Genomic DNA, 25,131 nt, shown 5'->3' with positions numbered 1-25,131 from the left:
GGGTGGGGGGGGGTGGGATGAATTGAGAGATTGGGATTGACACATATACACTATTGATACTATGTATAAAATAGAGAACTAATGAGAACCTACTGTAGAGCACAGGGAACTCTACTCAGTGCTCTGTGGTGACCTAAGTGGGAAGGAAATCCATAAAAGAGGGGATATATGTATATGTATAGCTGATTCACTTTGCTGTACAGTAGAAACTAACAATATTGTAAGGCAACTATACTCCAATAAAAAAGTATTGAACTATAAAACACCTAACTTACAAGCTTAGAATCTTGAGAGATGGCAGATTTGAAGAGAATTATTAACTTAAGAGTGACATTTTCCACCTGTTTACCATTCACACATTTTGTAGAATTTCTGCAACATCTTGTGTTGGTGCTATCAGACCCATTTTGTAAACAGAAAATTGGTTTAAAGGGTGTAAATCACTGCTACCTAGCTAAGAAGCAGTGATGCCATGATCAAAATCCATTATGAGGGGTTCCATTCCATAGAAGCTCTTTATCTTGCCAGATTCAACTATAAGGGAACCTTTTCTCAACCATGGCTCCTCCATCACTCTTGTTTCTTTTGCACAAAGGGGATTCCATCTCTTTCTTCGACCCTGAACTATATACTAATCCTTTTTCCTAGATGCACCCTAGTCCTGGCCACATCTACCCAAGCTTTCAAGATAGCAAAGTAGTGGGTGAGTGGAGGAAATGGAGCGTGAAACATAGGGACGGTGGGTAAAAGAGAGGTGAAAGGGTAAGTGAGTGAAGTTGAAGAGATGAACAATTCTGCTATCACCTTCCCCATAATCATGGACTTGAAATTAGTATACAATTGGTCACAAGCTATTTGCTCCTTCTTGAGTCATGGAATGCATAACCTGAGGTGAGCCTGGAGAAGCAATTCAGCAGTAAAGGGTCATGCAAATTTCTTTAATCCCATCACCTCTTTTCCTGAGTCACCACTCCCCCTCCATGTGGGGTAGAACTACTATTGATTCTCCAAGCCCCAAAAAGTCACCTTGGCATTACTGTGATGTGGCTTTGAAAACCCTTGACTATTCTAAAAATGTTGTTTTATTTTGATATAATTCAAGTAATTTCATGACAAATTCAGGAACTCTAGAATAACAAAATTCCTAAAATATTATGAAAATAGTAATCAAGAATTTATGGATCCAGCACTAACAAAAATACTGCTGTTTTTTTTTAAGAAACAATGAATTTGGGGATAGTCTTAGATTTAGGATTAACAAATGGATAGTTTGTCAGATTATCAGAAATAATGTTTCAACCCTCCCACACTTCAGACTATACTACAAAGTTACAGTAATCAAAACAGCATAGCATTGGCACAAAAACAGAATATGGATCAATAGAATAGAGAGCCCAGAAATAAAGCCACACACATATAGCCAATTAATCTTCGACAAAGGAGGCAAGAATATACAATGGGAAAAAGACAGTCTCTTCAGCAAGTGGTGTTGGGAAAGCTGGACAGCCTCATGTAAAGTGATGAAGTTAGAACACACCCTCACACCATGCACAAAATTAACTCAAAATGGCTTTAATATAAGATGTGACACCATAAACTTTTAGAAGAGAACATAGGCAAAACATTCTCTGACATAAATCATACCAATGTTTTCCTAGGTCAGCCTCCCAAGGTGATAGAAATAAAAGCAAAAATAAACAAACAGGACTTAATCAAACTTACAAGCTTTTGTACAGCAAAGGAAACCATAAAAAAGACAAGCTACAGACTGGGACAAATTTTTTGCAGATGATGAGACCGACAAGGACTTAATTTCCAAAATATACAAACAGTTCATATAACTCAATAACAAAAAACAAACAACCCAATCAAAAAACGGGCAGAAGACCTTAACAGACATTTCTCCAAAGAAGACATAGAAATGGCCAAGAGGCACATGAAGAGATGCTCAACATCGCTAATTATTAGAGAAATGCAAATCAAAACTACAATGAGGTACCACCTTGCACTGGTCAGAATGGCCATCATGGGACTTCCCTGGTGGTGGAGTGGTTAAGAATCCGCCTGCCAATGCAGGGGACAAGGTGTTTGAACCCTAGTCCAGGAAGATCCCACATGCCGTGGGGCAACCAAGCCCGTGCACCACAACTACCGAGCCTGTGAGCCACAACTACTGAGCCCACTAGGCACAACTACCAAAGCCCCCGTGCCTAGAGCCCGTGCTCTGCAACAAGAGAAGCCACCGCAAGGAGAAGCCTGTACACAACAACGAAGAGTAGCCCGTCTCGCCACAACCGCGCGCAGCAATGAAGATCCAATGCAGCCAAAAATAATTAATATTTTTTCAAAAGCTCAATTATTTGACTCACTTTCTCTGTTATCTGTTACAAATCATTCTCAGTATCTTTGTGTTTAAATCAGTAAAGTATGGATGTCTCTACCTATAGGGTTTTGAGGATTCAGACACTATGAAGGTGTTTTAATAAACTATGAAATTCAAAATAAAGTATCCAACTGGGCCCTGAGATTACTTCTGGTAGATTTTGCTTGTCGAATAATAGGATAAGAAAGCATCTTGGTGTTAGGGCAAGGGAGAGAAAAGGACCATCTGATAAGTTCCTATTTTTCATACACATTTCATGCATGACATCATCGATTTCACATCATATCCTGTGTGGGATCCATGTGCCTCAATATTTTCAGGTCACTGAATTACGTTTTAGATATAACACAGCCAAGGATCATTCAAAGGTAGATGCAAAGGCCAAAATTGGGTCTATTTGCATATTAAGACTCAGTCTAGATGTCCATCGGGTTTATTTCATCACAATATAATTATGGAATTATAATTACATCTATCCCACCTCTCAATCCATGAGAAATAAAGCTCTTGGCTTACTCAAGACATTTCTATATGCTTTGTTTTATTGAATCCTCTTAACAGCCCCCAAAATGAAAAATCATTATACCAAGGGAAAAAAAAATTTAAGGTAGAGCCACTGTAGGATCTTGGGCCAAATATAGTATTAGGTTAGGATTCTGGAGACTGGGTACTTAAGATGCTGCCTGTTACAAACTGAACCAGCATTCTAGAAGCAATGGCCCATTTGTCCCCAAGAACAGTAATTCCCAAGCAACATATGGGTCAGGAACTCCTGGTGGTTGTACTCCAAGGATGTTCCATGGTAAAGCTGTGGCATATCATCATTGGATCACCACCACCATCTGTCTTCAGGGTCATTAAAATCCCACTGAGACTTGATTCTCAAAAAGGACCCCTTCTCCTGTAATTTCTCCAACTCTGCTCTCACTATAGAGTACAAGTCTTTTTCGAGCCTGCAAAAAATAGAGAGATAGAAGGAGAAGAGATGATGATGGAATGGGATGATAAAATAGGGGTCCCATAGAAAAGCTACCTTTTGTTTACCCTCGTATTGTATATCTCTACCTCCAACTTCACCCAGAGAGATTGGGAAGGCTATCTGAAGGCACAAGAACCCCTCCAGAGAAAGACAAAACCACAAAAGAAAAAAGATGGGAAGTCCCCAGGAAAGATGATGAAATAAACATAGGACAGGGTAACTCAGGTCATCATCACTGTATATAAATCTGATTCCTCTCATCTGTATTATTAATATATGTTTAACAGACTTTTGACAAAGTCTTCACACGTTCTTCTTTGAGAAGAGGTTAGAGTCTGGTTACCCAGTAAGAAGTCCTCTCTACAACTTGAATCTCACACACACACACACACACACACACACACACACAATTAGCAAGGGGTGGCTTGTCCATCCATGGTGGTCACCATCCCAGAACTTTTAAAAATGCATGACTTAAAATTGTGCCCACCTAGAGGAGTGGGATAGTGAGGGTGGGAGGGAGGGAGACGCAAGAGGGAAGAGATATGGGAACATATGTATATGTATAACTGATTCACTTTGTTATAAAGCAGAAACTAACACACCATTGTAAAGCAATTATACTCCAATAAAGATGTTTAAAAAAATTGGTGCAGCCACTATGGAGAACAGTATGAAGGTTCTTTTAAAAAACTAAAGTTACCATCTGATCCTGCAATCCTACTCCTGGGCATATATCCAGAGAAAAATCTAATTCAAAAAGACACATGCACCCCTATGTTCATAGCAGCACTATTTACAATAACCAAGACATGGAAGCAACCTAAATGTCCATCAACAGATGAATGGATAAAGAAGATGTGGCACATATACACAATGGAATATTACTCAGCCATAAAAAAGAATGAAATAATGCATTTGCAGCAACATGGATGGACTTAGAGATTATCATATTAAGTGAAGTAAGTCAGACAAATATATCACTTATATGTGGAATCTTAAGAAAAAAATATATATATACACATATATGTGTGTATACACACTCACACACACAAATGAACTTGTATCTACAAAACAGAAATAGACCCACAGAGGTAGAAAATCAACTTTACAGTTACCAAACTGGTAGGGATAAATTAGGAGCTTGGGATTAACATATATACACTACTATATGTAAAATAAACAACAAGGACCTATTGTATAGCATAGAGAACTATACTAAATATTTTGTAATAACTTTTAAGGGAAAAGAATCTGAAAAAGAATAGATGTAGATACAGTAATGTAAAAGTGAATCACTGTGCTTTACACCTGAAACTAACACAACATTGGAAATCAACCGTACTTCAATTTTTTTAAATGTATGACCTAGGCGTGAATTTAGTAATATAAAATCCTCAATGTACAGATTTTGACCAACTTCCCAAAGTAGGCAAGGTTCCTTGGTATCCAAGAGGATTTCTGCTAAAATGTGCTTAGTTTAATGTCTTTCTCAAAATAAATAAATAAATAAAACCACTGCTTACCTTTCTGATCTCATCTCCAGAATACTCAATCAGGTGGAGAGTAATGCTCTTCTTTCAACACCTCCAAGGGTAACACAAAGCTTGGTCCAACCCCAGAGCCTTTGCACATGCTACTGCAACTTCCTTAGAACGCACTATCCCTCATCTCCAGTCACTGTTCACGTTTGCCTCCTGACACATGGATTCCTCCCTCTCAGCCTCGTTGGGACTCAAGATCAATGACACCATCAGAGACGAGACTTCCCTTATTACCCTGATCACCCTTGTTTTCTATACCACAACCTGGAGTTTCCTTCACAGCATTAATGGCAACTAACACTGCTTTTATATGTCTCAGATTTGCCATCTCCCTAAGAGGAATCCACACCCCTGAGGACAAGGCTCATGACCATTTGTTTCCCACTGACTACAGGGCGCATAGTCAGCCCTGAAAAGGAATTTGCTGAGTGAATGTCTGTTGAGTGAAACAGAGTAGGTACTAAAATGAGAAAATTGAGGGGACTCACTGCCAAAATACACAAACGTCTATAGGACCACGCCATCCAATAGGGTAGTCAGTAGCCACATGTGGTTATTTAAGTTAATTCAACCTAAATAAAGTTAAAAAGTCAGTTCCTCCATCACACGAAGCACGTTTCAAGTACCTGCACGTGGCTAGCGGCTACTCTATTGGACAAGGCAGATACAGACCACCTGCTTCGTTACCGAGAGTTCTGTTGGCCATCATCGCCCTAGGAAATTGAACACAGGATAACCTGCATGCTCACTTTAGAACATCATCCCATCCATCCCCATCTCGGCAGCTGCTTCCCCATGTCAGCAGGGATTACCCGAGTTTCCGTAGTTTGCACGTCGATTTTTTCAAGGACGTCCACAGCGTGTTGACTCCCTCTGGCCCCAGGTCATTCCCTAGAAGGTTCAGATTAGCCAGGCTTTTACTGCTTCCGAGAACTGAGGACAGAGGCCAGCAGCAATCAGGTGTCAGATTGCATTTCTCCAACCTAGGGGTGAGTGGGACAGAAGCGTGAAAGGTGGTCCCCCAAGACTGAGAAATTAGAAATAAGAAGTGATTCAAGATTTAGGGGGAATAGACTACTGAACCAGACTGGCTAACACACACCAGACACGTTTCCAAGTGCTGACACGTAACTCATTTAATCCATATACCAATCCTCTAAAAGGTAGAGGACATCTTAAACCCCATCTGACAGATGAGGAAACTGAAGTTTAGCCTGCCCAAACGTGAAAGAAACAATTTTAGTCTAAAGTGGATGAGTTCATTTAAAAGGCCCTGGAAGGGACTAAAATAGCATTACTACCCCTACACTACACTTCTTCCATCTTATTTCTAAATTTAACGATACAAAAATCTAAAAATATAGTTGGCTAGCTACTAGGAATACAAAAACAAAAGTGACAAAATGTATTACATCAGTTTAACACAGTGGAAATTTCCATCTAAGTCTATAAAGAAATGTGGTCTGTGGCTATTCATGCAAAATTTGATGTGCAAAGAGTAGAGAGAAGGGATGTGTTTCCATAGGTTGGAAGAGGTTGAGTAGATTCCAGGGGTGCTTCAGGATAAAGGTACCATTTGTTGGACAGGAAGAGCATGATGAGAAAAACACGGGCTCCAGTGTCAAACAGGTGTGCACCAACCTCTCAGGTCTAACACCCCGAGCAGGGCTTTTACCGCTATATTATATATCATTGACCTTGATCGTATTCCTTTAATAGTGTTCCTTCAGTCTTCTAGGCCAGTGTTTCTCAATCAGGAGTGATTTTTCCCCACAGAAATTTGGTGATGTCTTAAGACTGGGGAGGTGCTAATGGCATCTGGTGGGTAGAGGCCAGGGATGCAGCTCATCATCCTACAGTGCACAGGACAGCCTGCCACCACCAAGGATTACACAGCCCAAAATATCAGTAGTGCTGAGATTGAGAAACCCTGGTCTAGATGGTAAAGATGGAACCCAGTGTACACAAATATGGGACCTGCAGGGAGGTGCTTTAAGGCTACAACACTGGAGAATGAGGCTGGATGGAAGTGAACCAAGTATCAGGAAAGAATTCATCCTTGAAGACAGTGCAGTAACTTTTGGCAGATGTTTTACTGTTTTCTGCCTCTGGGGAGGAGAGCTTAGATAGACAGAGGGCTTAAAACCAGACCTCATTATTTTAAAAGCATAACTATGACCCTATTGACTTGTATAAATCTTGTGGCTAAAGAATATTGATAAAGAATATTGCACCTGAAGATGCTTCTTGAAGGATAGAAATGTGGTGAAAAACAAATGGCCTCTGACTTATTTCAATTAGCATAATGCCCTCAAATTACATCCATGTCACAAATAGCAGGCTTTCCACAGATGAAGACAATTACTGTACGATATCACTTATATGTGGAATCTAAAAAAGCCAAACTCAAAGAAACAGAGTAGAATGGTGGTTTCCAGGGATGAGGGAAAGGTGGAAAGGGGGAGATATTGGTCCAAAGGTACAAACTTCCAGTTGTAAGATGAATAAATTCTGGGGATCAAATGTACAGCATGGTGACTATAGTTAATATACTGTTTTATATACTTGATAGTTATTAAGAGCATAAATCTTAAGTGTTCTCATGACCAAAAAGAAAGGGCAACTCTGTGATGGGATGGAGGTGTTACCTAACATAGGGTGGCCATCATTTTGCAATAGATAAATGTATCAAATCCGAAGGTTGTACACCTTAAACATACACAATGTTATGTATCCATTATATCTCAATAAAGCTGGAAGAAAAAGGAATTGGCTTTTGGACTAGGTCCCTGTCCCCATCTTAAATTAGCTAAATGAGCTCCTTGACTCAGTTTCCTCCTCAGTAAAATGGGTATAAAAGTAGCAACCTCCTCATGCCTCCATGCTGGAGTATGAAGTGATGATTGTAATGTGCTTCCCGTTTCCAAGCACACAGTAAGCATTCAAGCGATACCTGGCCCTACAGAATTTTTTCCTACATAGTCTTATCCCCTTTCCCTACACCTATCACTCGGTTCCAACCACATGTTATTAAACTTCCCTGCAAAATCCACCTCTGAGCCCTTGTACACGCTGTCACCCTTTGCCAAGAGCTTCACCCCATTCTTTTCAGGGGCAAGAACTCAAGTTTCAAGCCTCAAGGCCTAAGCTCCTCAGCACAGTTTTCCCCAAGCACCTAGGCAGTTTGTGAGAACAAGCAGCCATTGCCTATGTGAAAAATTGCTATCATGTGAGCCACGTTTCACCAAACGTCCTATTACTTGAGGCTAAGCCACCTTAGTTTGCTGAGCAAATGCATCACATTGTGGTTAAAAATCAGTCTTCCCCTTAGATAGGAAAGATTCACAGGGTAGAAAACATGTAACACTGTCCCCCCTCCCTGGGACCTACTCTCCAAAATGTACTGATTAAAAGAAATAATATTTACAATAGATCAAGGATGGGGCTAATAAGAGTTAAACACTTTCTCTAAACTTGGAGCTTATTGTCAAGCAGAAGATATTCTTAAAAGGAGAACATGCCCATCATTTCCCACCTTCTTAACCAACCCCCCGCCCCACCAACAAGGAACCATTTATTATTCCCTCCCCAGCCCAAGAGTAGAGACAGGGGACTTCCCACAAAAAGGAAAACATTGACTCTTGCTATAGATAGATAATAGATAAATAATGATAGGTAGGTAGGTAGATAGGTATTGTAACATATATCCATAGATAAGAGATGTATACATAGATGATAGAGAGACAGAGATAGATACAGATAGATGAGAGAGATGAGAGATTATAGAATAAATCTTTCAGGCAGAATGTAAACTATCGCTGACTCTAGTTAAAAGGTTAAGGGTAATTCTTTGTATCACTTTTGCACCTTTTCTGTAAATTCAATATATTACCAGAATAAAAAGTAACCAACAACAACAAAAAAAGAAAAGTAGCGACTCACCCAAGCGTCTCCAGTGCACAACTTGGACGTTTCAGAATCCTGCACAGCTCTCTCACCCCATCATCCTGGACATTATTTTTCCCAACATCCAGAATTTTCACATTACGATTGTACTTGAGGGCGTGAGTAAGCTCCCGACAGCCCTCCACCGTGAAAGAACAATCTGACAAGCTGCAAAATAAAAAAACATACGAAAGAGGGAAAAGTAATCCTTGAATCCTTAGTCTCCGTATATTTCAGCCCACCTCACTTTCTTCTAAGGAAGAAAGATGCCAAAACCAGACTTCTTCTCCCGAGCCCTAGAAAGAGGAGGGTGCTGGTTAGGAGGTCTGAACCCCTGGGTGATCTATTTACCTGTGAAAAGAAGAAAGTAGAAGGAACAGCCATGGAGCCCTCTCCCTCCCTCCCCAGGCCATCAACAGGCTTGTCTATGTGAAGGGCCTCTCTCTGGGACACTGACCACCAGAGCACCCAGACTCTTTTGCTAACAGAGAACACGTTTTTCCACCTTTGAGCTCAACATTTGAGCTGAAAACGACAGCAGGACTCTCACTTAAGGGCAGATCTAAATTCCTGAGAATGAATTATTATACCAAATAAGTTCAAGCTGAGTAATCCAGGTAAACACTTGGAGAGAGAAAGAGAGAATTAAAGGATGGGCAAGTGGAAAGGGAGAGACACAGAGATGAAAGAGAACAGAGACACAGAGAGAAACTAAGATACACAGAAGGGGAGGAGAGAGACATGAAATAACTAAAGAATGCCACCTTAAGTAGGAGGTGTACATAACGCAAAAATCCTTAAGACATAAAAGGAAAAGTTTGGCTTCATGAAAAATGTCCACATGGTTAAAACTCTCAAGAGCCAGGCCTAAGGGGACTGCCAGCAAGATAAACAACCTGTGTAAATTATACCCCAAAGGTCTCCATTTCCCTACCGAAGAATGCCTACAAGTCAGTAGGAAAAGAAACCCAAAAACCCAATAGGAAAAAAATAGTCAAGTTTTATCAAAAGGTTTTTCATTTGGAAGTTTACACAAATGGTTTTCAACATTTGAAAGCTGCTCAAGTCCATTCTTATTCACAGGATGCAAATATACAAGGACTTTGAGTTTACCAAGGAAAGTATATGACCCTTGGGCCTGGACCCAAAATAAGCTTGGGGGTTTAGATGAAAGGAGATTGGCTGCGAATCAATACTTGTTGAAGTCGGGTAATGGAGTAGATTAAATACTACTCTGTCTACTTTTGCCTAAGTTTCAGTATTTCCATGGGAGAATAAAAATAGGTTGAGCCATCATTTTTCTACCTTTCAAACTGACAAAGATCAAGGAGGTTTGGGAACACTGTATGTGAAGGTGTGGATAACAGGTGCTCTTGGCTGGTGGCAGTGTAATATAGGGAAGGACAATGTGGCAGTGTGTGTGAATTTTGATTGTCATGCTGAGGGAAGTAAGTCAGATGGAGAAAGACAAATATATGATATCGCTTATAGATGGAATACTAAAAAATGGTATAAATGAACTTATTTACAAAACTGAAATAGTCACAGATATGGAAAACAAACTTATGTTTACCAGGGGGAAAGGAGGGGAGGGATAAATTGGGAGACTGGGATTGACACACACACACTACTGTACATAACACAGATAACTAATGAGAACCTCCTGTATAGCACAGGGAACTCTGCTCAATACTCTGTAATGATCTATATGGGAAAAGAATCAAAAACGAGTGAATATATGTATAGCTGATTCACTTTGCTGTACACCTGAAACTAACACAACATTGTAAATTAACTGTACTCCAATAAAATTTTTAAGAATGGCCCAACAAAAAAAAATAAATTAAAAATTTTTTGATTGCAGATACCCTTTGATCCAGCCATTCTATTTCTAGGAACTTACTCTATAAGTATATTTACATATGTCCAAATGATACAGGTACACAGATACACTGCATAACTTTTATAACTATTCCAGAAGATTGGAAACAACTAGGGTACTTCTTATATAAATAGAATACTCATTCAACAAATTACTACGTAGTCATAAAAAGGTTAACGTTGTTATGTATGGATGTGGAATAGTCTCAGATACGCTGTTTGGGATGGACATTTTCATGTTAATAAATGCTGAGTTTATAAAAATTTATATATGCACAAAGGCCTGTGGAAGGATTACAAAAGTGACAAATATACAAAATCACTTCCATTATGACTGGCAAACTACGGAGACTTCTGACTTCTGTATCAGAAACGGAATAGCACATTGTATAGAAAAGAGCTAGCCTCGCATCCCTGACCCCTGTCCATAGAAAGTCCTGCTGGCAAGGCTAGCCTGGCCCCGGCTGCTATCTGGGAACGTGGATTTCAGGACGGTTCCCCCGATTCTCTGCTCAGAGTGACTCACTGTGCCTAAGCTGTGCAAGCAGCATGGTTAATGCTGAACACCTGCTTTCTCCGTGGAGGTCTAGACTCTTGATGTGTGCTGGGCAGAAGGTGTCCACATAAGCAGTGTCCAACCAAAGTCTTGAGTGTCGAGTCTGTCATGGGCATCCCTGGTGGATGGCATTGCACGTGTATTGCCACATCTCTTCGCTGTGAGAAAGCTGTGTGTCCTGGGTGATTCCGCTGGGAGAGAATTCCTGGGAGCTTATACCTGGTTTCCTCTGGACCTCAACCCAGGCAACTTTTCCCCTCTGCTGATTTTGCTGTTTCCCTTCACAGAATAAATAATAAATCACAGCCGCGAATACGACTGTATGCTGAGTTCTTTGAGTCCTCGCAGTGAATCACCAAACCCGTGGGGTGGTCTTGGCGACCCTCAAGACCTCTGTGGTTGGTCTTTAACAGTCATGCCATCTTGTCCCCTCCAGCACCAATACCTACCCACATGCCCCCACCTCCAGCAAAACCAGCCCCTCTATGGACTGGCTACCACACCCAGGACGCAAACCCCATCTGGACCTCAGGTCAAGCCACATGACTCTCCTCTCAGCCACTAACCCAGAGGGAAGTGGATGAAACTTACTTCAGGTTCTGCAGGTTACAATCTGGACGACTCAGGGCCTCACACAGAAACTTCACTCCCTCATCTCCCAGGTTATTCTTCTGCAGATTCAGGTGTGTCAAGCTCTTATTCTGGAGGAGAGTGTCTGACAAATATCTACAACTGGCTGCACCAAGCTGGCAGGACCAGAGCCTGTGGGGTCAGAACCGCAGAGACAGATGCTCAGGAGAAAAGCCCAAAGCGAGGCCCCTCCCTCCAGGTCACCCACGGGTCTCCCTAGACCCGAGTCCAGGACATGCCGGGTAGCTGTGCATACATAGCCTTTCTCGGTCCAGTTTTGTGCAATGCGCACACCAAGAATGTGCTAGTCAGTCATGATTGGGTTAAAAAAATAAAGGAATGATGGTCAAAGGATACAAAGTTTCAGTTACGGGAGATAACTAATTTCTGAAGATCTACTATACCGCCTAGACCATGCCTACAGCTAACAAAACTACACTGTATACTTAAAATCGTGTAAGAGCCTATGTTAAAAGTTACCACACACCAAAAACCATAGTAATAAAGGAGGTGGGAAGAAACTTTGGGAGGTGATGGATATGTTCATGGCCTTGATGGTAGTGATGGTTTCACCGGTGTGTATTTATCCCCAAACTCACCAAACTGTATACATTAAGTATGTGCAGCTTCCTACGTGTTAAAAAAATAAAGTTTAATGTAAGAATTTCTTTTAATTTTTAAGTAAAAATGTTAAATAGAGGGAAAATATTTTAAATAGCTTTGAGGCAGCTGAGGATGAACCCCAGGTGCTGGAGCCAGTCAGATGTGGGTTCAAAGGCCACTCAGCCATTACCAAGTGTTGTTTGGTGAGCTGTGTTATTCCCTTCAGCCTCCACCTCCTCTGTTCTGAAGTGGGACTATGGTCTGTTATAGGAGCATGGGACAGTACTTGGCAAGGGTGCAGTACAGGTTACAGGAGATATGTAATAGAGATGTTATATATCAGATTACAGGTTTATTATAATAGTTATCTAACATTTATTTATATATTAGGTATTAGATTATGTAATTATATAATAGATCTATAGGTATTATATAGCAGACATAGGTAGTACATGTTATTATATAACATATTTATGACATAAATATTACATATAATAGTTATATAATATATAATAGGCTATATTATGTATCATCTTATTGTATATTATTAATATTAATATATATCATAGTAAATGTACTATATGAAAGTATATGGAAGAAGCCCCTGGTGGTCCAGTGCTTAGGACTCGGTGCTTTCACTGCTGTGGCCTGGGATTGATCCATGGTCAGGAAACTAAGATCCCGCAAGCCACAGGGCATGGCCAAAAACAATAAAATAACAAAGTATATGGCATAAATTATTATTATGAATATACATCATAGTAAATGTAATATATTAAAGTATATGGTATAAGCATAATTATTATTTTATTATATATTATTAGCATAACAATTGAACATGTATAATATTAGTTCTTATTATATATGTATTAATGGCCTATTAACATTCTGGTTCTTTGAGGCTTAGGGATAGGCGAGTACTAATCACTGGTTTCTTTGCTCAGACTCCATGGCCTTTCACCGTAATCACCACCTTGGATGCACCTAAGGACCTTGGGCTTTTCCAGTCTTTTATACTCACCTGAATGATATCCAACCCCAGGAACACTCAACTTTCCATCTATTCCACACCTGCCCCCGAGAAGCAGAGTGTAGCTAAAGAACAAAATATCTCTGTAATCAGCTTGGCATCCACCACTGCATGTGGACTCTCATCCCTACCCAACAACCCCCTTGAGTCCTACAGTCCTATATACACCTGCTCTGGTAACATCTCTGCATGGTTAATTCACAGGCATTCCACTCTATGTCCCAATCCAAACTCCTCACTCCCAAGTCAGTCTTCACCATGTCATAAAATGGCACCACCCTTCACCCCGCAGCCTAAGCCCATCACCTGGAGGTGTTCTTGCTTCCTCTCCCTCCTAAACCACCCCTAACCCATCAGGAAGTTCCCATGGCTCTATCATCAAATATACCCTGAGGTCCTACACCTCATCCAAGCCAGCTCTCTCTTATCCTCTTGCCTGGGGTATAGGCACTTGCTTCTTCTCAAACTTTTGCCCCTCATTATAGTCCATCCTTCAAGAACAGCCTGGATGATCTTTCAGAGTATCTCACTGTCAAACCTCCAAAAAAAGCACAAAATCCTATGCTGCCTGGGCGTATTCAGGCATCTTGCTGCCTCTCCAGCTTCATCTTCTCCTGTTATCCCCTCTCTCACGGGACTCCGGCCATACTAGTTTCCTTGTACAACACCTCCAAGCTCATTCGAATCTCAGAACCTTTGCCCTCCTATCCCTTCTCTCTGCTTGTGGCTTCCTCCCCGACTTTCTTCAAGTCTCTGCTTCAAGTGCCACCTCCTCAGGTAGGTTGGTGGGAGAAGACCTTAGGAGAAACCAATCTCACCACTGTATCTCGTCTACTCATTCCACTTTTTGTTTTTTCATATCTGAACTATTGCTGTTTGTATCTCACTCCTAAAACTGCATCCTCCACACACTCAAAAAGCTTGTCTATCTTAACCACCCCCAACCTTGGCGCCAGCTCTGTATCTGGAGATAGGAGCTTAGAGATCAGTTGACTAAAGCATCATCATTTCCTGGGGTCCTGGGACTTCCCTGGTGGTCCAGTGGCTAGGACTCTACGCTTCCAATGCAGGGAGTCTGGGTTCCATCCTTGGTCAGGGAACTAGATCCCACATGCTGCAACTAAAAGATCCCACATGCCGCAACTAAAGATCAATTAAAAGATCCCACGTGAGACACAGGGCCCAGCTCCCAAGGGCACCAGCGTGGCCTGCTGTTGGCAGCCTGATCCACCACGCTTGGCACCCACCCGCCCCCGAGGTGGCGTCCAAGCCCCAGGGAAGATGATGTCCTGAATCCCCTCCAGAGCTATGGTGTTGGTGTTTGGAATGCTTTATCTTGCATATTATTCATACAAAGCTGTGAAAACAAAAAACATGAAAGAATATGGAGGAAGAATATTGAAACATTCGACTCACAAAGCAAGAAGAATATCAGAATTAAAGGAATCTGTAAAGAAAGTAGGATGAATAAAGCAATAAAAAAACAGAAATAAAAATAAAACCAAAACCAAGAGAATTACAATATCTAAGAGTTGTTCCCTTCAATGAGCCTAGTAAGATAAACACTTGAAATAGCTTAAGGTAGGGAGAAGAGTAGAAAAAGGATTGACAAAACAAACAAATGGTTTAAGCAAGCAATGCTAAGCTTAAGTGACAGAAAATTAAGATTATATAATGGAGGTCTTTAAATGAATGCATAACATAGTTCTTTCTAAAATTTTAGAATAAAGTTTTTTTGGACCTAGAGAGTGTCATACAGAGTGAAGTAAGTCAGAAAGAGAAAAACAAATATCATATATTAACACGTATATGTAGATCTAGAAAAATGGTATAGATGACCTTAACTGCCAAGCAGAAATAGAGAGACAGATGTAAAAAACAAACGTATGGATATGAAGGGGGAAGGGGTGGAGTGGGAGGAACTGGGAGACTGGGATTGACACCTATACACTATTGATACTATGTATAAAATAGACAACTGATGGGAACGTACTGTATAGCACAGGGAACTCTACTTAATGCACTGTAGTGTCCTAAGTGGAGAGGATATATGTCTATGTATGGCCGATTCATTTTGCTGTGCAGTAGAAGCTAACACAACGTTGTAAAGCAACTATACCCCAATAAAAATTAATTAAAAGAAAAAAAAAGATCCCACATGCCACAACTAAAGATCCCGCACGCTGCAGTGAAGATCCCACATGCTGCAACTAAGACCTGGCACAGCCAAATAAATAAATAAATATTTTTAAAAAATTTCCTGGGGTCCCTGTTAGAATTGAATTTCTTGTCACAATCTCCAGAGACTGATTCAACAAATTTGGGGATGCTGCTCAGAATCTATGTTTAGAGCAATGACTAGCACATTGAGTAAATGCTCCATGAATGTTAGTTTTCAACGACATAACTGGATCCCGAATGAAGGAGCCACTGTCTTCTTCAATGCCTAACCCCACGGAGGGTCATTTCCAGACACCGAATGAGAAGGAACTTACACCAGTCTCTCTAAGACACACTCGGGGTGAGTCAGGGAAGCACACAGCAGCCTCACATCATCATCCTGGAGCTGATTAATTCCCAGGCACAGTCGAGTCATTCCCTGGGTGCTGATGAGAAGCAAGGCCAGGTCCTGACAGTGGGCCGCCAACAGGTTGCATTTCTCCAGGCTGTGGGAGATGAAGATGCAAGGTGAGGCACAGCTATGCCCGGTTTCCTATCTCCTTCTCAAACTCTCAGTCCCTTGGGCCTTTGGGTCCTTTGGGACCCAAAATCATGGAAAAGTTAAATTAGATAAGGAACATAATTTTCATGGAGGAGAATAATGTGGGTAAAGGTAAGATTTCTCATTCTCATTCCTACTGACCTTTAGGGCAGATCATTCTTGATTGTATGGGGCCCTCCAGTACACTGTAGGATACTGATCACACCTGGTCAATGCCAGGAGCACTAGATTACCCACTAGATGCCAGGAGCACCCTCCCCTTCCCAACACCGAAAAACAAGCGTGTGTCCAGACACTGCCTAATGTTCCCAGTGGGGACAAAACTGGCCCTCGCTGAAAACTGCTGTGTTTAGAGGAGGCTGGCAGAAGCCTAAGGAAGTTATACAAAAGAAGCTGATGGTCAAGATGCCCAAGATCAAGGTGAAGGCAAAGCTGGCTGAGATGGAGCCCTAAGGAGAATGGTGAGAAGGATGAAGATGACAAGACTGTGTCAGTGGGATGGGGGATCAACAGGGGGATCCCCAAGGCTCCCAAAACACAGTCCCACTGCCAACCCCACACTGCCACCCAAACTTGCAAAGGAAGTATTTTTGAAAAAGCAGGAGGACTTACGACATCTCCTTCAGGGGGCACTTGGACATCCCAGTGGGCCCCTGCAGTCTTTTCAGCTCAACATTAGAGAGATCATTGTCCCCCAGGCTGAGGAATTTCAGACTTGAGTTCTTGCTGAGTTCCATAAACAGCTGATGACAAACCGTAGGGGTGAGGCCACACGATTCCAACCTATCAAAGAGGCCCCAGGATAGGCAGTTACTCCTGGGAAGAGTGGTCTTTGTTTAGAGACCCCCTTGCTCCATGAACAAGAGCTGATTTCTCCCTGTTTCTCATCCCTTCAAAGACCAGACGGCTACGCCCTTTCAAGTCAGTGCTACTCAAAGTGTGGTCCACAGTCCGGCATCACCTCAGAGTCTATTAGAAATGCTAATTATCAGGCCCCTCAATAGACCTGCTGGATCCTGGGGGTGGATTCCAGGAATCTGTGTTTTAACATGCCCCCTTGAGTGATTCTGATATACGTTAAAATTTGAGAACAACTGCTCTACACCCATGCATTTTTTTCCTCTTTGCTAGTCTTTCTCTGTATTCTTTTTCTGCAGTGTTGACTCCTGTCCTCCCAATGAATCATCAAACCAATGTGTGATCTTGGGGACAGATCTGGAAGAGCCAAGACTTACCACAGATGCTTGAGGTTGAAGGCTGAGTGCCTCAAAGTTCTAAAAATCATCTTGGACACAGTAATTCCTAGGTTGTTAGAGCTCAGATCCAGGTGGGTCAGCTTGTGGTTACCATGAAGCACGATGACAAGCTCCTTCAGAATCTTCACAGGAGACACCGACTTGCACCTGAGGAAGAGAGGCAGTGAGAAAGTTTTGGAGAGAAGCTTGCTTCCCCATCTTTCCTTTCTAACACACACGTACACAACCTCAAGGATGATGTACAAGACATAAGAGGAGGGGATTCCCTGGTGGCGCAGTGGTTAAGAATCCACCTGCCAATGCAGAGGACACGGGTTTGAGCTCTGGTCCAGGAAGATACCACATGCCGCGGAGCAACTAAGCCCGTGCGCCACAACTACTGAGCCTGTGCTCTAGAGCCCGTGCTCTGAAACAAGAGAAGTCACCACAATGAGAATCCTACGCACCGCAACAAAGAATAGCCCCTGCTCGCCACAACTAGAGGAAGCCCACGTGCAGCAACGAAGACCCAAAGCGGCCAAAAATAAATTTAATTAATTAATTATTTTAAAAAAACATAAGAGGAGTCCAAAAATTGATTTGAGTCGTGGTACTAAAATGTTGAAAAGGCAATCTCAAATATGATCACTAAGCTCAGTTGGATGTATGAAGTCAGGAATCCATCCTCTCCCCACTCCTCCTCAGATCTAATGTAAGATGTCCTGGGGCTGCCGACCCTCTTCTAGGGAGGTGACCACCCATCCCACACCAACCCAGAGAGGACTGGTGAGAACAACTCTCTCGTTTTGTTCTTGAACTTGTTTCTCCTTATCTTGAGAACTAAGTTATAGAATGAAAATAGAAGGAAAAAAAGAAAGAAAGGAAAAGGACATCAAAGGCTGTTTAAGCCTGCCACCCGTGTATTTGATCCGGTTCACTCAACACACAGAACTGTGAGGACAAACATCATTGTCAACTCTTCTGCTCTTAAATCGTTGAATCAGTGCCTGCATCTGATTTTTAGACCTTGAGGCATGACCTTGAGAAAGGTGGAGGGAGAGTAGGATAGAGTTAGTTGTCCTGGACTCCAGACCATCTGACCAAATTCCATCTCAAATTCCACTCTAAGTACTACTTGCTGTGTCCCTTATCAGTTAATTTCTTCCCTGGCTTCTCCCTCAAGGTCGACCTCCACCTGATAATTCTTCCCTATCTTTGAGCCAGATTTGAGAATCTGTCATTTCTCCTTGCAGCATGCTATAGGACCACTAAGTTTCAATCCCAAATTATGCTTCATATCCAATGTATAGACCTTTACTCAAATATCTTTCAGGTAGATAGGGAAGGCAGAGGGGGCCTCCCCTATCTAAAAGTGCAAAGCTTCCTTCTTTTACACGCTTTCTGAGTTGCTGAACTGATTTCCTTCTGCTTTGGGAGATGTCACCATCTCATATACCATCCTGATTATTTAAGTTTGTTTCTCCAACTCAGTGTAGGCTCCATGAAGGCAAGAATTACCTGTTCTGTTCACTGCTATAACCTCAGGACAGATAACAGATGCTCAATAAATACCTATTGAATGAATAAATGCTGTACCACAAATGACTCACCTTTCCTTAAGACACAGAGCACGTCTCATGGACTCCACATACCTTTAGCTCTTCTCAAACACTTTGCCCCTACCATGCCCTAGAAATTTTCTATTCCTTCATATTTGGCTCAAAAAGCAGTCCACCTTAAACGTCTTAAGGAAAAAGGAATTTGTCTACATGTATCTCTAGTGCAAGGTAGATTGCCCTTTTTTAGTTAAAATTATGAGATGAATTATTTTTTTTGAATCATCACTTTTAGTTTCACAATGGTACCCTAAATATTCCATCTTCTATGTTTTGTGGGTATTTCCTCTCAGAAAATCACACTATACAACTTTCTGTAGAGGTGATGCCAGAACCCCCCATCTGAGTTGCCGTTGTGATACCTAAACTATTAAAGGTTCAGCTTCAAATAAACCAAGCAGAAATAAAGGATGCCATTTACAAGGGAATGTCATATACTAATTGAATTCTAACGCCATATTCATGACAATAATTGAGTTGTTAATGGCTCTAAAACAATGTGCTCTAGAATGGTCAAATCCCTTCTGATCTACTTGCCACCTACTGCCGCAGCAGATGGCCATTTTTTAGAATTTCAATCTACTTTGCCTAAGTAGCAGCTTCATGAATGTAAGTCCCTTTATTTTATTCTCCTGTGCACCTAGCTTACTTTCTGGCCAATAGATAACTCACGGCTGTCATCAAAAAAAAAAAAAAGTGGGTTATTCTCCTATTGTTTTCTTCAAACCGTGAGAGTCTCACACTTACGTCAGTTTTTGGAGTTTGCACCTTGGATTTCTCAGCTTATAACAGAGTTCCTTCATAGATGAAGTATTAAGCTTGCTGTTACTCAGGTCCAGCTCTCTCATGTTCCCGTTGCAAAACACAGAGCAAATATCCTCCCACTGATCGTTCCTGAAATCGACAACCCCTGTCCTTTGTGAGGGAGAGAGAGAAGGCTGATGAGTAAATGAAACTCAACCAACACGCAGAATATGATCTACAGGGGGCAAGAAAAGACCTTAACAAAAGAGACTCACTGGAGTTCTGAACATGAAAATGTGTAACCAAAAAAGCACAGTTTGCACAACACCAGATGTTTCATTCCCACAATCCTTAACCATTCTTTTTGGAGGAAAGCAACCACATAAGTGAGGCGGACCACAGGTATAATCCTTAAGAGTTCAGACTTAAAGTTAAATAGACTTAAGACAGATTCAGAGCTCTGACTCCTAGGATTTAATCTCTGTGCTCCAATTTTCTATCTCCAAAATGTGCCTAGTAAAATTTACTCTCCTAGGACTTTGTGATGATTAAAGAAGATTCATGCAAATATTTAGATCTTAGAGTTATTAGAATTCTAATTATTTAGAATTTCCCTGATGCAGTACGCTCTCAATGTTAAGGATAAAAGAGCAATACAGTCAGAAATCAATTTTTTTTATCTCAGATGAGATGAGGGAAGTAAAACAAAGAATATATTCTGAAAGCACCTGGAGGATATAAAGTTCTACTCCATAAGTCCAGAACTGTAACTGGTTAAAGTAGTTGTTTCCAACCTTAAGTGTACTTTGTGTGTGTGTGTGTGTTGTGAAAGCCTGTGCTTTCATGTGTTTAACACCCCCAGTTAATACTGATATACAGAGTTTAAAACCACTGAGGAGAAAAAGCAGTAAGAAGCTGTGCTGTAGAAAAGTAGGACATAACCCAACATCAGAAGATCTGTTATGAACTTTAGGGAAGGTCTTAAACTTCCTTAAGTCTTAGGGTGATCATGCATAAAGTGAGGACTGATGTTGTCTGGGCATTAATTCTCATAATAAATGGGATGACCCTTAGAAAATCACTTATAGTAAGGGCACTTACTCACATGACCCAACAGTGAATGCTACCTAAATCAAGTCCCCTATTTAAGTTTTACGGATTCCAATATAGGACAAATGATAGTCTATATGTATTGGACATTAATTACCCCAGACCCCCAAACCAAGTATCTTACTAATATTCCAATGTGGGCAAACACAAAGAAATTAGTCTACTCAAAACCTTAACTTGTTCAATCCAAATTGGACTGGTGCTTCTTATAGATTTGAGGGATAAACAGGAAAGGATTTGAGAACATGAACAGCAGCTCCTGTCTCAAGATAAGAATTTAGAAAACATTCCCGGGACCTGAAATAAGTAGCAGAACAGTCAGGTTTCCTTATCTTCCAGCTCAGAAGCCAGAAGTGTCAGTGATGGGATAAGGTCGTAGGAGAAGAATCAAAAGTAGCTTAAGTATTTTTAAGATTCTTCTTCCAGGAGGACAAAGGGACAAACTCATCAGAACAAGCTTTAAGATTTTGTTGACACCACCGGTCCCACCCTGGCTCCAGTGTATGCTCAAAGGAGAGGCATACAGCATTTTATTTAAGGTCTGGAGCTCTGAAAGGCAGCTGGGCTGCTTAATAGTCACATTGACTAAGAAAACTGTGCTTTTATTCTGCAGTTTTCTCATCTCTGAATAATCATAAGAGATCCCCCTCCATTGTGTTATGGGCATCATTTTGACACAAGTAGGTGTTATAGTACAATGCCTGGCATACACACCTTCAACAGGCAGTGCCTGAGATAGAAAATCTACCTCTAAGTAGATGAGTTGAGTACCCAGGGAATCCTCCATGACACCTAAAGGAAAATGTTCTCACAGACTGGAGCTGATCTAGAATGTCTGGTCAATCATAACCACTGATAACACAACCACAGACCCCCAGTTTTTCATGGAAGAACGTGGGAAGAGCCTGTGAAGATGAGAGAAACTTGGGGAAGGGACGGTTTTGCGTCACTCACTCCAGAGTTTCCAAGGCAGAAGTCAATTTCAGCTCAAGGATGGGACCGCTGACAGAGAGCCTCAGCTTACGTAACTTTTGACAGTGCTTTAGGCAAAAGGAAGAAACCTGGAGGTGCTGATACCCATGGATGTCGAGATCAGCTTCAAGGAGGTGATTCAAAATCTGCCTTATAAAGTTTTCATCCTGAGTCGCACATAAGCACTGGAAGAAATGCAGGAATCCGAAGTGCACTGAGAGAGCATCATACTTCTCCAACCCTTCTGCCCAATCCAATAATTCGTCCATTACCCTGGGAGACATTTCACAGTGTAAGGTATCTTCTAGCTCTCTTGCTAGGTCTGTATTTAAAAGACCGAAGAAAAAAAGAGCCATCTGATGCCAATAGAAGTTTGTGTTAGCAAAGGCATCATTTAGGAACACCCTCATCTCTTGATGCTTTGGGGGACCACCAAGGGATCCTCTTGTTCCCCAGAGCACATAAAACATGGCCCCAAAAAATGCCTGGAAACCTTGGTGAGCGAAAGAAATGCACTCTTCACAGTCACTGACCTTTCGAAGAATATTCAACCTCAAGAGAGAATCAATAAAAGAGGCTTCCAGATGCCCATGTTCCATGACCTCTTTTGCAAACGTGAAGTTGGAGAACCACATCCCCTCTGCAGCCAGAGAGCACAAGGCTCTCCACTGTTCTGGCAAGCTCTGATCTGACAAGCTCACTTCTGCCGTGGCAAACAAGCTGCAGAAAAAATAGGCATAGATGCTGCTGGTGGTCTGTGTGGCCAGCCGGAAAGAAGGATTACTTGTCGTCTGCCGCATCTGCCACTTCAGGCTGGAACACACAGTCCAGCACACCAGGGGGGCACAGCAGGAATCAAAAAGAGTTTCCCTTTTTCTTAACCAATTCAAGACTTTATTAGCTTTGTCTAGGTCACCAAAGAACTTGATGAAATACTCCTCCCGGTCTCCCTCTGTGAACCCTGAGACGCCAACAAAGCATGGATTCACTAACAAATTTTTAAGATCTTGATTACCATAGTCTCTGGTCGTTATCAGTAAGGTAGCTGCGGGAACCAACTCCTTCTTCAACAAGTGGAGTAGGATTCTGGCCACTGGGAGCTGCTGGTACCAGTCTGTACAGGGCGGGCTTTCGTACAAGTTGGAAGACAGAGTCATTTCTTCAAAGCCATCGATGACAAACAGGAGCCTCTCGGGATGACTCCTGAACTCTTCGATGGGGACCTGAGAGTCAGGCCAGTCCCAGGAAAGCAGGTCAGCAAAGGTGGTGTTCACAATCTCTCCCACTTGATGGCAGCTGATGTAGAAAACATAGGAGAACTGGTGCTGAAAGAGTATGCCCTCTGCCCAGTGTAGCATGACCTTCATTGCCAGGGTGGTCTTCCCAACACCCGCCAGGCCCTCCAGTACTATTGTTGGTGGCTGGGCTCCAGTCCTGCTCAGATGCAGAAGTCTCCTCAGCTCTCTGTGCTCCTGCTCCACCGTGTTGTGGAGATATATATGGTCATCAGGCCAAGGAGTGTTGTCCCACAGGACCAGTATTTTCATCCTCATCTTCTCTCTGTATCTTCTTCTGTGAGCTAAAACAGAAGGGAGGCAAAAGAGACGGCCAAAGGCACATGAAAGGCTACTCCACATTGTTAATTATCAGAGAAGTGCAAATCAAAACTACAATGAGGTATCACCTCACGCCAGAATGGCCATCATCAAAAAATCTATAGGGCTTCCCTGGTGGCGCAGTGGTTGAGAGTCCGCCTGCCGATGCAGGGGACACAGGTTCGTGCCCCGGTCAGGGAGGATCCCACATGCCGCGGAGCGGCTGGGCCCATGAGCCATGGCCGCTGAGCCTGCGCGTCCGGAGCCTGTGCTCCACAACGGGAGAGGCCACAACAGTGAGAGGCCTGCGTACCGCAAAAAAAAAAAGCTATAAATCTATAAAATCTATAAATAATAAATGCTGGAGAGGGTGTGGAGAAAAGGGAACCCTCCTACACTGTTGGTGGGAGTGTCAATTGGTGCAGCCACTATGGAGAACAGTATGGAGGTTCCTTAAAAAACTCAAAATAGAGCTACCATATGCCCATTCCTGGGCATATATCTGAAGAAAACCATAATCTGAAGAGATACATGCACCCCAATGTTCACTGCAGCATTATTTACGATAGCCAAGACATGGAAGCAACCTAAATGCCCATCAACAGAGGAATGGATATATATATGTGAATCACTGTGCTGGATACCTGAAACTAACACAACATTGCACATCAACTATACCTCAATTTAAAAAGAAAAAAGAAAGTGGAATTCCAGATTAAATGGAGTCCCAGGATGGCAGCTACGTGGCAACCGATATGGAATGGAGAAGGATATGGGGCTTCTGGAAACTGTCTAGAAATGACAAGGGAGCCGACTGATTCTTTGATATGTTTGATGGTGTTATGCTTCCCAAAGAATTTTGGGATGATGTAATGGTAGCTGCATAGAAAGTTAAACCAAAACAAAGCAATGATTACCTCAAACAAAAATAGAAAATGGGGGCTTCTCTGGCGGTGCAGTGGTTAAGAATCCGCCTGCCAATGCAGGGGACACGGGTTCAAGCCCTGGTCCAGGAAGATCCCACATGCCACAGAGCAACTAAGCCCATGAGCCACAACTATTTAGCCTGTGATCTAGCGCCCAAGCGCCACAACTACTGAGTCTACACACCACAACTACAGAAGCTCGCGTGCCTAGAGCCTGTGCTCCGGGACAAGAGAAGCCACTGCAATGAGAAGCCCGCACGCCACAATAAAGAGTAGCCCCGCTCACCGCAACTAGACAGAGCCCACGAACAGCAATGAAGACCCAACGCAGCCAAAAATAAATAAGTAAACTAAATAATTTTTTTAAAAAAATAGAAAATGGTTCCCCAAAAAAGTCATGTGTAGTGGCTCAACAGTGACCCCCCCAAAAGATATATCCACATCTGAATCCCCAGAACCTTATGTGACAAAATATGTGATTAAGGTCCTTGAGAGGAGAAGCTTACCCTGGATTGCGCCCAATGCAATCAGATGTATTTCCATAAAAGATAGGCAGAGAATTCTGAGACAAAAGAGGAGGCCATGTGACCACAGAGGTGGGAATTGAAGTGATGCTCCCACAAGCCCAGGAATGCCAGCAGCCACAGGAAGCTCGAAAGA

At 42.1% G+C, this 25,131-nt stretch overlaps 1 protein-coding gene across 1 annotated transcript in view; it reads right to left on the bottom strand.

The window, feature by feature from the left end:
• Positions 1-25,131, bottom strand: part of NLRP13 (NLR family pyrin domain containing 13) — a gene marked incomplete at its 5' end in the record, with an annotated part of 30,563 nt that overhangs the window by 4,030 nt on the left and 1,402 nt on the right. Inside the window, 8 exons of the mRNA XM_082607856.1 lie at positions 5,719-5,889; positions 8,849-9,019; positions 11,880-12,050; positions 16,047-16,217; positions 17,509-17,676; positions 19,872-20,079; positions 20,746-20,759; positions 21,933-23,529. Of these exons, the coding sequence (XP_082463982.1) occupies positions 5,719-5,889; positions 8,849-9,019; positions 11,880-12,050; positions 16,047-16,217; positions 17,509-17,676; positions 19,872-20,079; positions 20,746-20,759; positions 21,933-23,529 (2,671 nt within the window). The remainder of the gene's footprint in view (positions 1-5,718; positions 5,890-8,848; positions 9,020-11,879; positions 12,051-16,046; positions 16,218-17,508; positions 17,677-19,871; positions 20,080-20,745; positions 20,760-21,932; positions 23,530-25,131) is intronic.

This window comes from Mesoplodon mirus (assembly GCF_964341445.2).
Source record: "Mesoplodon mirus genome assembly, chromosome: 19".
NCBI classification, from domain to species: Eukaryota; Metazoa; Chordata; class Mammalia; order Artiodactyla; family Ziphiidae; genus Mesoplodon; species Mesoplodon mirus.
Note: the sequence above shows the minus strand (reverse complement) of the source record. Positions and strands in the feature narration are given on the sequence as shown.